Source organism: Lolium rigidum, chromosome 7 (genome assembly GCF_022539505.1).
Source record: "Lolium rigidum isolate FL_2022 chromosome 7, APGP_CSIRO_Lrig_0.1, whole genome shotgun sequence".
Lineage (NCBI taxonomy): Eukaryota > Viridiplantae > Streptophyta > Magnoliopsida > Poales > Poaceae > Lolium > Lolium rigidum.
The window spans coordinates 315,797,480-315,812,425 of record NC_061514.1 but is presented as its reverse complement, the minus strand read 5'-3'; the positions used below and the strand labels follow the sequence as shown (position 1 = coordinate 315,812,425).

At 44.9% G+C, this 14,946-nt stretch overlaps 1 protein-coding gene and 1 long non-coding RNA gene across 6 annotated transcripts in view; both read right to left on the bottom strand.

Annotated features, from left to right (window-relative positions):
• Nucleotides 1-393: 393 nt before the first annotated feature.
• The window catches only part of LOC124673523 (D-alanine--D-alanine ligase), a 32,398-nt gene continuing 17,845 nt past the window's right edge, over nucleotides 394-14,946 (bottom strand). Inside the window, exons 20-24 of the mRNA XM_047209589.1 lie at nucleotides 1,467-1,722; nucleotides 1,128-1,173; nucleotides 930-1,038; nucleotides 779-841; nucleotides 394-684 (exon numbers count right to left, since the gene is read on the bottom strand). Coding sequence (XP_047065545.1) covers nucleotides 604-684; nucleotides 779-841; nucleotides 930-1,038; nucleotides 1,128-1,173; nucleotides 1,467-1,722 — 555 coding nt within the window. The 3' untranslated portion in view covers nucleotides 394-603. The remainder of the gene's footprint in view (nucleotides 685-778; nucleotides 842-929; nucleotides 1,039-1,127; nucleotides 1,174-1,466; nucleotides 1,723-14,946) is intronic.
• LOC124673524 lies at nucleotides 4,637-13,501 on the bottom strand. 5 transcript variants are annotated; one of them, XR_006992768.1, is made up of 13 exons: nucleotides 13,428-13,501; nucleotides 12,142-12,214; nucleotides 11,711-12,047; nucleotides 11,178-11,533; nucleotides 10,103-10,278; nucleotides 9,571-9,680; nucleotides 9,212-9,470; nucleotides 8,787-9,119; nucleotides 7,990-8,643; nucleotides 7,076-7,439; nucleotides 6,277-6,870; nucleotides 5,216-5,280; nucleotides 4,637-5,083 (listed from the first exon to the last, which is right to left on the bottom strand). It is a non-coding gene; the product is annotated as an uncharacterized LOC124673524 (long non-coding RNA). The 5 variants fall into 5 exon arrangements; XR_006992767.1 differs by having other exon boundaries at nucleotides 9,566-9,680; nucleotides 11,178-12,047; XR_006992770.1 differs by having other exon boundaries at nucleotides 8,787-9,130; nucleotides 11,178-12,047.

Sequence of the window (14,946 nt, the reverse complement as noted above, 5' to 3'; positions counted from 1 at the left end):
GTAAACTCTTATCTTAGTTAAATTAAGAAGGGTATCTGCATTTGACTAAACTCAAACCGCATTCTGCGTGGTGATGGAGGCATTTGATCAGAAAATTATTTTAGCACTGCACATGTATGGACCTGTAATGTTCTTTCTTAGCCGAAAGCACACGCACACTCGCCGTTGCTGCTTTTTCGTTGTCGGCCGTGCACTTATTTGGCACACTCGCCTCGTCAGATCACTATCTAAAAACAAAAAAGAAGCTGACCTTGTTGTACTGGATGGCTCCACATAGCACAGATGTAGAGTTCTCAGTCCAGAAGCCATTCACTAACCTGGAAGGTTAATTTTCCGGCACGCAAAGGATTGTAACACAGGTAAACACATGCCAAATTCTATCGGCTAGTCACCTTAAAAAGACGAAAGAGTGGGATTCAACAGGGCATTTTCTGTGTTCCCATCTTCTGTCCACTATTACCCGGACACACAAACTTCACACCACTGACTACCAAAATCCACATAACTACTTTACAATTGCAGTTGCACATTACAGATATGGTGATAAACGGCCTTATTTGCACTCAAATTGATGAGTTGGGGGGACCTCGGTGAACTATATATCTAGTTTGCCCTTGCAAACGCCAGATCAAGGAGTGTTCTGAAGAACTTGTGGGGGTAAATGGGTGGTTCTTCTGTCAGTGCCTGCATATTTGGATGACATGAGCGAGCAAGGGTTACGCGAGGAGACACATAGTTTAAACAGATGAGGTTTCTGGACTAATGTGTATAGGCTTACTTGGTGAATCAGAACCGTGGATGGCGTCATCCCAGGTACAGTATTTACCTCTATCAACAGCACCTTTAGAAACAAATGTTGGACTAGTGATTAGTTACAGCAGATAATTTCTTCTTCACTTACTAACATCACAAGAAAAAGAGGGAGGTACCTCTCCATTTCGCACGTTCACAAATGCATCAATGCGTGAAAAACCCTCCAGCCCCAGTGTGTTTGCCATCATCTCAATACAACTTTTGCATTTCTGCAGAGCATCCTCGCTGCAAATACAGAAGATACACTATTAGGTCATGATACACAGCAAGGATTGAAAAGTAAATTCCGCTGCACAAATGGTGGGAATTGATACCTCATAATTGATGCAGGAGGTGGCGTCAAGTTGATTCCAGTTCCACCTGGAAGTGGAATTAAATCTTGTTAACTATGCTCACAGTGAAGCAAACGAGGAAAATATGCAGACATTACAAGCCATGGTACTGAAAAGAAGATTTTCCATTCAGAAAAACATTGAGAAAAACATTACAAGCCAAGCTCAGTTGTGGGTGCCACATTAGAAAGTACAGGCATCTGGAAATAACATTACCAAGCTGGCCTTAAGACAATATGACTCTTTTTTTTTGGAAGGCAAGACAAATATGACTCTGGATCACCATTGTAAACCTTCAGAGACTTGCGCCAGACTAATTACCTTGAAATTTCTCTTCAAGAGATAAGATATCACCGCTTTCTTTGACTGTGATACTTGGATTTAATGAATGCATCTCCCCACGTTTGCCAACGACACCAACAGTTATTTCAAGCCATTCCTTTTCTCCCTTCCAAACCAGATGCCGGGAACTGTCATCCCTTGCTTCATTTGAAATGATAATTTCGTCGGTTTCTATATATGGCTCAAATATTAATGACTCCGGAGGAGGGACTGGCATCTCAATTACTCCATGTGCCTAGAAAATGTAGATCACTGTAAAACATGCATCTCAACATCCAAGTCCTGTAAAACATGCAATTATTCCCTCTGCTTTCTCAGCTGCCTCATTAGCACCATAAGCAACAACTACACCTATACTTGATCCAGCTCTCGTTGGTTTGACCTGTGTAAGGACATCAGAAGTAACAAACTAAACAAGACAATTCCAGCAATAATTTTTCAAGCAATGCATCTTTACTTACCACCACTTTGCCATTTTCTTTATTCAAATTGACGCTTGTGAACCATTCCTCCAATTTTGACTTGTCCAACTTATCCTTCTACTTAGCCATAGCACATAAGTAACACATGAGTGACGCATGGTCAAGCCCCAACACAAGAGCATCAGAATTAATAATCACAAACAACTCCTAAATAAATAATAGTTGTAAATTTTAAATCATTACTGAAGATAAACCACCGTTTTCAGATGAGGATAAAGAAGTAGCGGGTGTTGGTATAAACCAACCATCTATCCTGGCAAAGTCACGCAGGCCAAAATGGCGAAATAAAAGAGATACCCCTTCTCTTATGCAATCAATCACCTCTGTCGGAAAACGTGGAGGTGTATGATAAGCAACCTGTGAAGAGATCAATATTCAGTGGATTGCAAACTAAGTTAAGTTACACATATCAATATTCAGTGGGCACCGTCACGTACTCCTTGTACGTTCCTGCCTTGATGTACATCACGTACATGGATGCGCTCTTGGCCGGCACCTTGGCGAGCGCGTCCTTGATGGTCTTGAAGTCACCGCTGCCGTCGGCCGCCACCGTGATATTCGGCTTGAAATCCGGCGCCGAGGGTCCGGCCTCCATGAGCCGCCTCTTCCCGTCCGTCATCCACACCGGCGATCCGTCCTCCTCCCCGAGCAGCCTCCTCCCGAAGCTCAAGCTCCCGAGCGTCGCCGAGAACTGGTCCACCACGGCGAGGATGTCCTCTGTGAGCTCCTGCGACGCGTTGAGCGCGCCCCGCATCTTGCCGGCGGCGTCGGTGGTGGTATTCAGGAATCCGTCGAGGCATGTCTCCTGGTACGACAAGTCAAAGCAAACTAGGTAGTACAAAGAAGCTAAACTGCCCGCCGCACTAATTCTTTTCTCTCTCCTTTGCATGCGTAACAAAACATACTCCTACGCTGCTCATGTCCATCAATCAATCATCGATCTGAGAAGAAGATAAAAGAGACGACCAACTGACTCACCGATTTTCATTCAGCGTGATTCATTTCCTCTACACGTACGCCGCAACATCTCCATCTCCCTTCGCTTGCGTCAGACATCCCAACCTCGCAGGCTATTTTTCCCCTGTGTCGTCGCCGTCGATCTAAAACAAAGATCGCTATAACATGAGCAGAAAACCAAATCGATCGTCCAAGTAACTCCCGAGCGATGTTTGCAGCATGAGAATGAATTTTTACCTGGTGGATGGGATCCGGAGAAGAACTTGATGGAGGACGTATGTATCATCGGTGACCGCCGTCTCACATACCATCCGTACGCATCCCGCCTGCCTGCCCCATGCCGATAAGACCAGAGGAGAGAGACTGCACTCGACGGCGGCTCAAAGTGCCCTACTCCTCTGCTCTCCTCTCCTCTCCTCTCCTCTCCTCTCATCGCAAGAGTCAAAGTCTAAGTCGTCACACACGACGCACGCGTTGGCTCAACCCCTCCTCGTATTTATAGACAAAGAAGAGGTCAAGGTTTGGGGTTTGAATTTTGAGGGAGGGAAGAGAGATGTAGCGGGAATAAGATGGGGTTAGAGGCAATTTCGGTCTTGTTTGTTCCTTGTTCCTAGCTACAGGAGCAACGAATTTGATGGGTGGAAGTAGGAGGGTTGGTGGTGGGCCAAAACGCCTGGGCGCTCGTGAACCACTGATTCCTTTCTCTTTCTCGTAATAAGTGCAATGCGGTTCTCTAGTAATCACGTCCGGTCCTTATTAATCCCAAGGATCTACCAAAATTAACGGACTGTTTAGTTCTTCAAGGTACATAAGAAATAGTGGCAGGATGGATCCGTCAATCATGGGAACAGAAAATGCATGTGCATTGCACATCCTAGCAATGAATCCCCCTATGGATTTAACTATTTTGCATGGGTTTTAAAAAGAAGGGGAAGATAACACCTGTATATACTCTTCCATAGAATATACATCTATTTTTTTTACGACAACCATAGAATACATCTAGTCAAACTATCAATTGGCACACAAACGAGTAGTTGTCGTACTACCCATAGAATTCATCAATTCATACTGATATAGTCATACCATATTTAACTGCTTTGCTTCAAGCTCCAGCTGTCCGGCGCGCGCTCATGAAGCAAGAATTAATTTCCAAGCATCATCGAAAACTCTGTACCAAATTATGGACAGACTCATTCCGTCCATATTTTACGTGCACATACGAAAACATACAAGTACAAACTTTTGTACGTACCAAATAGACTTCATTAACAGGATGGAGCTAGTCGACTTGGCCAACCCCTCCCGTATTCGAAGGTGGCTGCCAAATTGGCTAACAACTGATTGGTTCCAATGTTGACAGGATGATGCAAAAGAAAGGAACTAATTAATTAGATTGTATCTTTCTGGTTGCTATTTTCTGGACGTGCTGTTGAGTTGATGAAAATTGAAATGATCCAATCTCTTCCTCGTTTGGATCACTTTTCTAGTGTAACATCTCTGATTTGTCTCATGGACTGGACAAACATATATATATAATAGGTCCTGTTAAAGGCAGCGCTTGGCCTTGCCTGCCCACTGCACAACGATTAAATATGAATGGAGGCAAGCAAATATAAGGTTCTACATAGTTCAAAAACGTTGCACTGAATTAATAATACATCTCCATGTTCAGTCGAGCAAAGGTGTTCACATTAGTACTGTAAGAGGGACTCAAACCATTATTACATATAAAAGAAGATACGGTGGTTCATACTAGCTAATATTACAATAATGCTGCTCCTACAAATTGCTCTATCAAACCTGGCTAAGAAAACCGAGAATATATTTCTCAAACCACCATCATTGTTTCCATGGAATGCAAGGGAAAGAATTCTATGAGCTCCAATTTACATTTAGCTAAAACATATTTACCAAGTGAAAAAAATCTGGTCTCTTAAGTTTTACACACACAAATGCAAGTGTTGCTGCCAGCCGCATATGCATGATCTCCATGCTAACCCTCGGCCCCTGGTTATCTCCCTCGCTGCCACTGCTGCCCAGCTGATCACAACAACATAACAAAAACTGGAATTGCCGCCGTCCATTCCAAAAGTCAAATGTAGACGGATCCATTGCTTAGTGCTCAGTTCATGTGCTCTCTTTGATCCATCTCATCTGGTTAATTCGAGAAAAAAGCAGCAGTGAATGTTACAGAGAAAACTAGCAGTTAACCTGGCTAATCAATACTAATTTCATTAGCAAGGGTCTTGAAAAATTTCACCATACACAGGAAACAAGCATATATACCTCACAGATTGAGCCAAAATTACAAGGTTGGAAGTATATGAGTGTTTCTTCTATCTGGAGGTGGCCTAAAAAACAAAACAAATATAAGAAGCCAATCCCACTTAATCCTCATAAGGCAATTGATAAATGTTCAAGAAAGAGATAAACTACATGAACAGCCTGCACCTGCACATAGAGTAGAACAATCTAGCCTAAATGGCTCTATATTCAACTCTAAAGAAACAAATGCACACTGATACAACTGAATTCTGAAATACTGTAGTAATCTAGCATAAGGGTATCATCAAACTTATCACATGCAGTAGCCTCTAGTAATTGAAAATGATATAGCTGACCAGAATTCAAAACTAACGGAACATCAATAGCATGTTTAGAGTTCTAATACAGAAAAACTTCCACCTTGTTGAGATTCTAGAATAATAAAATTATCCCAGAGAGGTCCCTGATAAAGAAGACAAAACAAAATGGTACCTCCCAGATCCTGGACCTCAATTCAGTCCAATTATGAAGCCGGACTGTTAGTGAGAATAAAATGGTGAGGGTTCTACTGTGTGCTGCATTTATTTTGCATAAAAACAAGTGCATAACCTGAGGAATAGGAGTTAGCACATAAGCAGAGAGTTCCAAGTTTTAGATTCATCCAAATAACTGAAATTATTGATACCTAAGTTATTCCTAACCAAAATTGAAAACTAGGTACTGCATCAGAGCTGAAGTGTATTTTGTTCAATCAGGTTCATTCGTTCAGTAGCAACCCATTTTCATTTTCTATACAACAAAAAGCAAGCACATATCATAAATCTATTGACAGTTGGACACATTCACTGGCAACCTGTTTCCATTTTCTATACAATAATACAACAAAAAAGCAGGCATGTATCATAAATCCTCTGATAGTTGGACACATTCATTGGCCAACATAGAAGAAATGCCCTGCACGACCATTGTACCTTGTACTGCGTCATAGCTAGCAGTGTCCAGTTGAGTGCAGAAACGTGATAAATAAATAGAATAAAAGATTACAATGAATGCATGGAGGGTGAGGAGGAGAGGGAGATCACCTGGCAGATGCAAGTTTGGGATGTGGCCGACGGCAGCAGGACAGAGTGGTCTCGGGCAGCAGCAGGTTGGGGACATCACTGGCGGCCGGAGCTCATGGAGGTTTCCCAGAACGTTGCCGATGGCGGCTGCAACTCCATGAAGGCGAGGAACATCTCCCCCCTGTTGCATATCTGCAGCGAGCTCCACAGAGGCAGGACATGGACGGCAGGTCCTCCACCTCTACCTCCGGTCTGAGCTGCCTCTTGTGTCGTTGACCGTGACTGGTATGTCGGGGCATGGAGGGAGGCAGAGGGGCGTCGGCAGCCCAGGTCAACAGGAGGCACCATGGCGGGCGTGATGGGAGCGCCCAGCTCAAGGTGCTCTGGATGGCGAGGACCAACACCAGGTGAACGTTCTTGACGCCAACGTCTTGGGCATGGCGGGCGGAGGGGATTGGGTCGGTGGGGGTGTCTGACGGTGAGGGAGTTGGGTGGGTGTGGTGGGGTGGTCGGCCGCTGAGTGGCGAGGTGAGGTGAGCAGCACCAAGCGGCTGTGGCAGTGTCAGCAAATTGAGTGGAGACAGGGGTTTGAGGGAGATATGTGGTGGGAGCGATCTGCAAAAGATGCAAAAAAAAAATTGTCAACCCGTAGAATATGATGGGTTCCACGATACGCAAAAGATGCAGAACATATTGTCAGAAAACAAAATTCGGAGTCAAGGAAATTGCATGTTTTTTGTTTACAGTAGTATTTTGCATCAAACACATAGAATATGCTGATTGTATAGAACTCACAAAAAAGAGAGCAGACATGCCTTACCTACGAGATGGCCGTCGTCATAGTGGTGGATACCATTTCAACTACCTGTGTGTCGCCGAGCACACCGCTGCCTGCTACTCTTTCGGCTGGGTTAACTAAACTGATAGGAAGCTGTAGTGCAGCAATACACTAAACTCACACAGCTACCAACAATCTTGTCTTCTTTCTTGTCCATGCCAGCTACAACAGCTTGCAGCTTCACTTCACATTCTCGATGTCCTCATCCCGCCAATGCTGCTGTTTATGGCTGAGCTGGCCGTGTGTGTCGACCAACACGGTAGCAGCACCATCTTGTACCGCCATTGGTCTCTTGCTTCTCAACAGCCAGGGTGCAAAGTGTTCAGTCTGAACTTTCAACAGGATTCTGCAACAAAACTATAAAATTTAGTACCCGGAACTTGGAAAATATTGCATGAGTGCTCATAACAGAATAAATGTTGCATTGAGTGGTTTTATCTAGTAGATTGGTGGACTAATCCACTCAATCATCAGGCTGCGCAAGCATTAGCACTAAGCCGCATACCAATTGTTGTATTTTTTTCTTCCTGTGAGAGTATAACCTCCAAAGCTATTTATTTGGACTTGTTCGTAGTAATGGACCTGAAATTATAACAGAAATTGAAAACTAGGTACTGCATAAGAGCTGAAGTGCATTTTGTTCAATCGGGTTCATTCGGTCAGTAGCAACCTGTTACCATTTTCTATACAACAAAAAGCAAGCCAGTATCACAAATCATCAACAGTTGGACACATCCACTGGCCAAGAGAGAAGAAACGCTATGCACGGCCATTGTACATTGTACTGCATCGTAGCTAGCTAGTAGTGTCCAGTTGAGTGCATCAACATGATAAACAAAAAGAAGCGAAAGTTACAAGGAATGCATGGAGCAGGAGGACGAGGAGAGGGAGATCACCTGGCAGCTGCAAGTTTGGGACGTGGCTGACAGCGGCGGGATGGAGTGGTCTCCGGCAGCAGCAGGTCGGTGATGTTGCTGGCGGCCACAGCTCAGGGAGGTTTTCCAGAATGTCGCTGACAACAGCTGCGACTCCATGAAGGCGAGGACCATCTCCTCCCCCTTGCATCTTTGCAGCGAGCTCCACAAAGGCAGGACGCAGACGCCGTGGAGGAGTCCTCCACCTCCAGTGCCAATCTCAGTTGCTGCTTGCGTTGTTGCCCGTGATTGGTGCATCGGGGCTGGGAGGGGCGAAGGGGCGCCAGCAGCCCAAGTCAACAGCAGGCACCATGGCGGACATGACAGGGGTGCCAGCAGCCCAAGTCAACAGGAGGAACCATGGCGGACATGACGGGGGCGCCAAGCTCCAGGCGCTCCGGATGGCGAGGACAAGCACCAGATGGAAGTTCTTGACACTGACGTCTTGGGCATGGCAGACGCGCAGGAAGCAGGGCCGGAGGTGATTGGGTGGGTGGTGGTGTGTACCGGTGAGGGAGTCGGGTGGGTGTGGTGGGGCGGGCGGCCGCTGAGTGGGGAGAAGCACTGAGCGGTTGCAGCGGTGTCAGCACATTGAGTGGAGAAAAGGGATTGAAGGAGAGATGTGGTGAGACCAATCTGGAAAAGATGCAAAAAAAAAGTGAGAAAACAAGAATCTGGATTCAAGGAAATAGTGTGCTATTTGTTTACAGTAGTATTTTGCATCAAACGCATAGAATGCTGAAATTGTAGAACTCGAAAAAAGAGGAGCCATGCCTTACCTACGAAAGGCTGTCGCCATAGTGGTGGATACCACTTCAACCACCGGCTTGTCGTTGAGGACATTGATTCATGTTGCTCTATCGGCTGCGTTAACAAAACTGCTAGGAAGTTGAACAATGATGTCTTCTTTCTTGTCCAGGCCAACTCGAGCGGCTTGCAGCTGCACTTCAGATTCTCGATGTCCTCATCCTGACGCGTGTTGATGGCCGAGCTGGCCGCGTGTTTCGACCAACACGGCGCCAACAACAGCACTGTCTTGTACCACCATTGGTCTCTTGCTTCTCAGCACCCATAGTGCAAAGCTTTGTTCAGTTTGAACTTTCAACAGGATCCTACAACAAAACTATAAAATTGAATACTCAGAACTTGGAAAATGTTGCATGAATTCTCATAACAGAATAAAGGGAATAGAAAGAGTAGTTACTTTCATGGAGTTAGTTGATGATGATGGATCTAACAAAGCCGGATCTAGCAGCAATGGATAGCACTAGCAATGAATCAGCTTTGCACAAAGTGGATATATGACTCTGACAATAGTAATCTTGTCAGGCACACTCACACCAGAGAAGCATCTCAGGTCATCAAAGACCAAGCACAACTTTAAAAAAACCATGACCGGCCTGATCCGGTAGCCAAGCCACCCTCCAGGCCACATCACGGACATACTCCTCCTGTTCCTCTACCTATGCGGAATGCAGATGGAAAGGCATTAATAAGATCTAAGGACTCATAATAGACGATAAATAAGATTACAAAAGACTTGGTGTTGGTGCAGTACCTTACCATATTGAAAACTTGGAACCCTCGCGGTAGAATTCAGGGTCACTTTCTTTTCCACTATTGTATGCATCCATTCTTGGTCCTCTTCTTATACAAGGTTATGTGGTAAGAAACTTCAAGCAAGAAGAACCTTGTTAGAAAGCATGCAAGTACATGCCTATATGCCTCATGTGTACACTTATGTAAAATGCTATGATATAAGTATTGTTACCTAGATAGGATATTACGATATTAACATCAGCTTTATAAAGAATTAATTATGCAACTCGGCAACTTGCAAGTCCTATCATTCAGTGTTAACAAACATGGAAAACACTCTAAACTTCTAATCAAATGTAAGAAGCTATATGTAAGAACGATAGGAAGCTGTACTACATGAATTCAGTCCCTGCCTTCTGTAAAAAAAATTCATGTATATTGCCAATTTTCTTCATTTATCACAAGAAGGCGAGAAACATAGCAGAAATGATGAAGCGATACGTGCTACTGAAAATTACTTGCAAAAATAGCATAGAGATGATGAATAGCAAGTTACCTTTGCAGCTGCTGCTGCACTCCAAGAGTGAACGTGTAAAGAGGGCGGGTCTCAGTGGCTTCCTTCTCAAACCAGATGGCCTATGGTGGTCGACTTGCTAGAGTCAACATGGCAAATGACCATGATGTTAATGTGCGTCTTCTCCTTGCCCATGGTTGATCTGTTTAGTTGTCAAACTGCAGGAACAAATTAGAGCTGAGATTAACAGAATCGGACAAGTGAGCACCTATGACAAGACATTCACTGTATGCCAATCATAGTCAAATCGAATCAGTTCCAAGATTAAATTCTGAAATCAGTATCCGAAGCCACAAAATGGAATATGGGGGATTCAAACAAGGCTTAGAGATAAAACTCATTATTTTTATTGAATTTTGAAATTCTAAGTTGATTAGTTTTGAACACTTGACAAAATCACCACCGATAAAATATATGATAAGAAGACAGACAAAATGATGGACTGCACAGGTAATTAGAATGCGGCAAACAAGAGATATATAATTGGCAATGCGATATATTCCTTAAAACAAACATAATAAGCATTCTATGGTGTAATGTAGATCAAGAGTCAACCATCATGTCATATTGTACTGCATCCTTCTTTTCTCTCTTGTTCCGAGTGCCATTGCAAAAAATAATTAAGTGGTTTTCTCTAGTAGATTGGTGGACTAATACACGCAAGCCTCACACGCGCAAGCATTAGCACTAAGCCGCATACCAACTGCTGTATTTTTCCTTCCAGTAAGAGTATAAGCTCCAAAGCTGTTTATTTGGACATGTTAGCAGTAAGGGAGCTGAAATTGTAACCAAAATTAAAAACTAGGTTCAATCAGGTTCATTCGTTCAGTAGCAAACCGTTTCCATTTTCTATAAAACAAAAAGCAAGCTATTATCATAAATCCATCGACAGTTGGTCACACTCATTGGCCAACAGAGAAAAAACGCCATGCACGGACATGGTACATTGTACTGCGTCGTAGCTAGTAGTTTCCAGTTGAGTGCATCAACATGATAAATAAATAGAAACGAAAATTACAAGGCATGCATGGAGGGGGGAGGAGAAGAGGTAGATCACCTGGCAGCTGGAAGTTTGGGATGTGGCCGACGCCGGCAGCCAAGGTCAACAGAAGGAACCATAGCGGGCGTGACAGGGGCGCCCAGCTCAGGCGCTCCGGATGGCGAGGACCAGCACTAGGTGGAGGTTCTTGACGCCGACGTCTTGGGCATGGCGGACACGCGGGAACCTGCGGCCGGAGGGGATTGGGTGGGTGGGGGTGTCTGGCGGCAAGGGAGTAGGGTGGGTGTGGTGTGGTGGCCTGCCGCTGAGCGGCAAGGTGGGACGAGCAGCGGGGAGCAGCACCAAGAGGCTGCAGCGGTGTAAGCTAGTTGAGTGGAGAAAGGGGATTGAGGGAGAGATGCCGTTGGAGCAATCTGCAAAAGATGCAAAAAAAGAAGTCAGAAAACAACATTCCAGAGTCAAGGAAATTGCATGATATTTATTTACAGTAATATTTTGCATCAAACGCATGGAATATGCTGAAAGTGTAGAACTAAAAAAAAGAGGAGCGAGGCGTTCTACGAGAAGGCCATTGTCATAGTTGTGGATACCACTTCAACTAACGGCGTGTCGCTGAGGACACCGGTGCCTCCTACTCTTGCGGCTGCGTTAACTAAACTGCTAGGAAGCTCTAGTGCAGAGATACATTCAACTCGCACAGCTTCCAACAATGTTTTCTTCTTTCTTGTCCATGCCAGATCCAGCGGCTAGCAGCAGCACTTCACATTGTAGATGTCCTCATCCCGCCGACGCCGCTGACCGAGCTGGCCACGTGTTTCGACCAACACAGAGGCAGCAGCAGCAACACTGTCTTGTACCACCATTGGTCTCTTGCTTCTCAGCACCCATGGTACAAAGCTTTTTTCAATTTGAACTTTCAACAGGATCCTGCAACAAAACTATAAACTTTAGTACTGAGAACTTGAAAAATGTTGCATGAGTGCTCATAACTATAACAGAATAAAGGGAAAAGAAAGAGCACTTAGTTTCATGGAGTTAGTGGACGATGCTGGACCTAACAAAGCAAGGTCCTCAATGCGTTCCTCCTCCAAGTCCTGGAATGGAAAGTGTTAGTTGACAATATTCAAAAATTGAAAACTAGAAAGACCTTCAGAAATTTGTGACCATTATAAATTTTCTATTAAGGTATATTAAAACAGAAGCAAAAGAAGGCATTAGATGTAAATCATATGAGCCTACACAGATATATATCAAAACAAAAGAAAGTAAAGGTTGCAGAACAGATTCCAACTTCTTCTTATTGTACTCGCACTCATTATCATTAGTTCATTACACCATGAGTTATTTGTTTGCTTTGAAACAAGTGAGAGATTCTACTGAAACTACAATCATAAAAAGATAATACTACCTCTGCCCATAAAAGGATGTTGCAAGTTTGTCTAAATTTAGATGTATCTAGACATTCTTTAGTGTATAGATACATCCGACATTGTTTTATGGACGGAGGGAGTAGTATCGAATTGTGTTAACTCTGTATCATACAAGCTTACATGTATATGCTTCAAATCAAAAGAAATTAAAGATAACCAGATTTTTACAAGATGCAACAGTTCCGCATTTTCCGCACTCCTCTATTAGCGCTGCTTCTCTGCTTGCTTCGAAACAAGTGAGACGGTAAAACTAGGTAAGCACATCAATTTAGGAACCGTGAACAGCGCAGAGATTTTTGCTTTAGAGACGATATCAAGTGAGAAACAAGATAATTGATAAAAAAAAGTCAGTATTTAGGTTGACATGCATAGGAGGTATTCGGCAGCAAGAACAAGAGGAACACCTTATTATTATTATCTTCCTTGGAATGAAATCGAGTATCTACTTTATTATATCAAGTAAACCCACCAAACTGCAAGATCAGTACCTATATATTGCGAACTTGGCTCCTCCTTCAAGATCACTACCCAGCAAACATCTACACGCATCTCCCTCAGATGCAAATGCACCGTCAGGACCAACAGGAGCCCGCTCATTTCCCTATTCCCAGTGGACACACACACATGCAACTCTGAATGGACTCCGTCGATAGTGAGGTTTCAGGCAGAGGAAATACAGAGGAGAACCACAACAGAGTTTTTCCAACCCACCTTGGCCATTCATAACACACGCTATGATGTTATCATCAGGACATGTGTTGTTGAAAAAAAAATTGTCTACAAATGTGCAGGGACAAGCAATGCTGTTATCATCACACACGCTACCCAAATCTGAAGATGAAATGGCAAGTGCAAGCAGATAAGTGAGGGGCCTCACCGAGCAGCTGCAAGTTGGGGAGGTGGCCAACGGCAGAGGGACGGAGTGGTCTCCGGCAGCAGCGGGCAGGGAACGTCGCCGGCGGCCGAGGTCGGGGAGGTTGTACAGGAGGTCGCCGGCGGCCGCATCTCCAAGAAGGTGACCACCATCTCCCCCCTCATTGTCTCCCCGGGGCGAGCTCCACGGTGGCGGGACACGGACGCTATGGAGGAGGTTCTCCACCTCTAACGCCGGCCTCTGTTGTTGCTGCTGCAGCTTGGGCCGTCGCCCACGACTGGTGCGTCGAGGCAGAGATTGAGGGAGACATGGCGGCCGTCGCCCACGACTGCTGCGTCGACGGGAGGCGCCACGACGGGGGCGCCCAGCTCCAGGCGCGCTCCAGATGGCGAGGACCTTGAAGCTGGCGTCTAGGGGAATCAGGGGGGCGGAGGGGCTGTCCGGCGGCGACGCCGGCGAGGGAGTTGGTTGGGGTGGCCGGCCGATGAGCGGCGAGGGAGTTGGGTGGAGTGGAGAAATTAAAGCAGGGGATTTATTTGCGTTTTGGCTAGGTTCTAGCTATAGGGAAAGTGGTCGTCGTTTCATCCTTTTTACTGCCCAATCAAAGCAAATTTCATCCTTATTTACAGGGATTATTATTAATTACCACTCCCTAAAACTAGGAACTGCGTCACAAATTTAATTAATCGGTGGGATTTGTTGTTATACTCGCCACAAAATTACGATTGACTTAGTTTTTGGTAATTCCAAAGAAAATAATGATGATGATTAAAGGAGGGGCACCTCCCTATGCGGTGCATTATCCCTATGCGGTGCATTAAATCCATGGTTGATTTTCCAGGGTTGCAGATTACACGCTGCTCAACACCCGTGCCGTATAAAAGTGTACATTGCCAACGACATGGGTTGAAGCTTCTTTTTTTTGCGTGGACGACATGGGTTGAAGCTCCAACTACACTTTTGCACTACATTCTATATATATGTTGAATCAACCAAGCTATTTTTTTTCATCTACTTCGTGATGCCATGATCTGAACCTACAAGTATATGCAGCTCCAAGAAAACATCTCAGATTTGATCTATAAAAATATATATGGAGAAACAAAACAAAATTCGAGGAATACCCCATAGACGGGGACGTAGACGGATGCAGCTCCACACCTCCCTTCCCTTGGTTCGCTTGGCTTGCTTGCTTTGCTAGGCCAGCTAGTTGTGGCTCGGTCTGCCACAACAACAGGGGGCGGTGTGGATGCTCCCGCAAGCCCCACATTTGTGGGGTGCTCCTCGCTCGCCACGAGGACGGGAGATGGGAGCAGCCTCCCTGCCAATGACGGGTATATATATGGAGCATGCATCAACTGCACACTTGCACTGCACTCCATGTATATATATGGAGAAACTCTCTAGTGCCTATATCAGCTGCATCCTCAGACTAAACATGTATGGCACCGGCGACGACTAAACGTCACATCCTCCACCATTGACGGACTCAACGCACCCTAGCTAACACAACCACGTACAC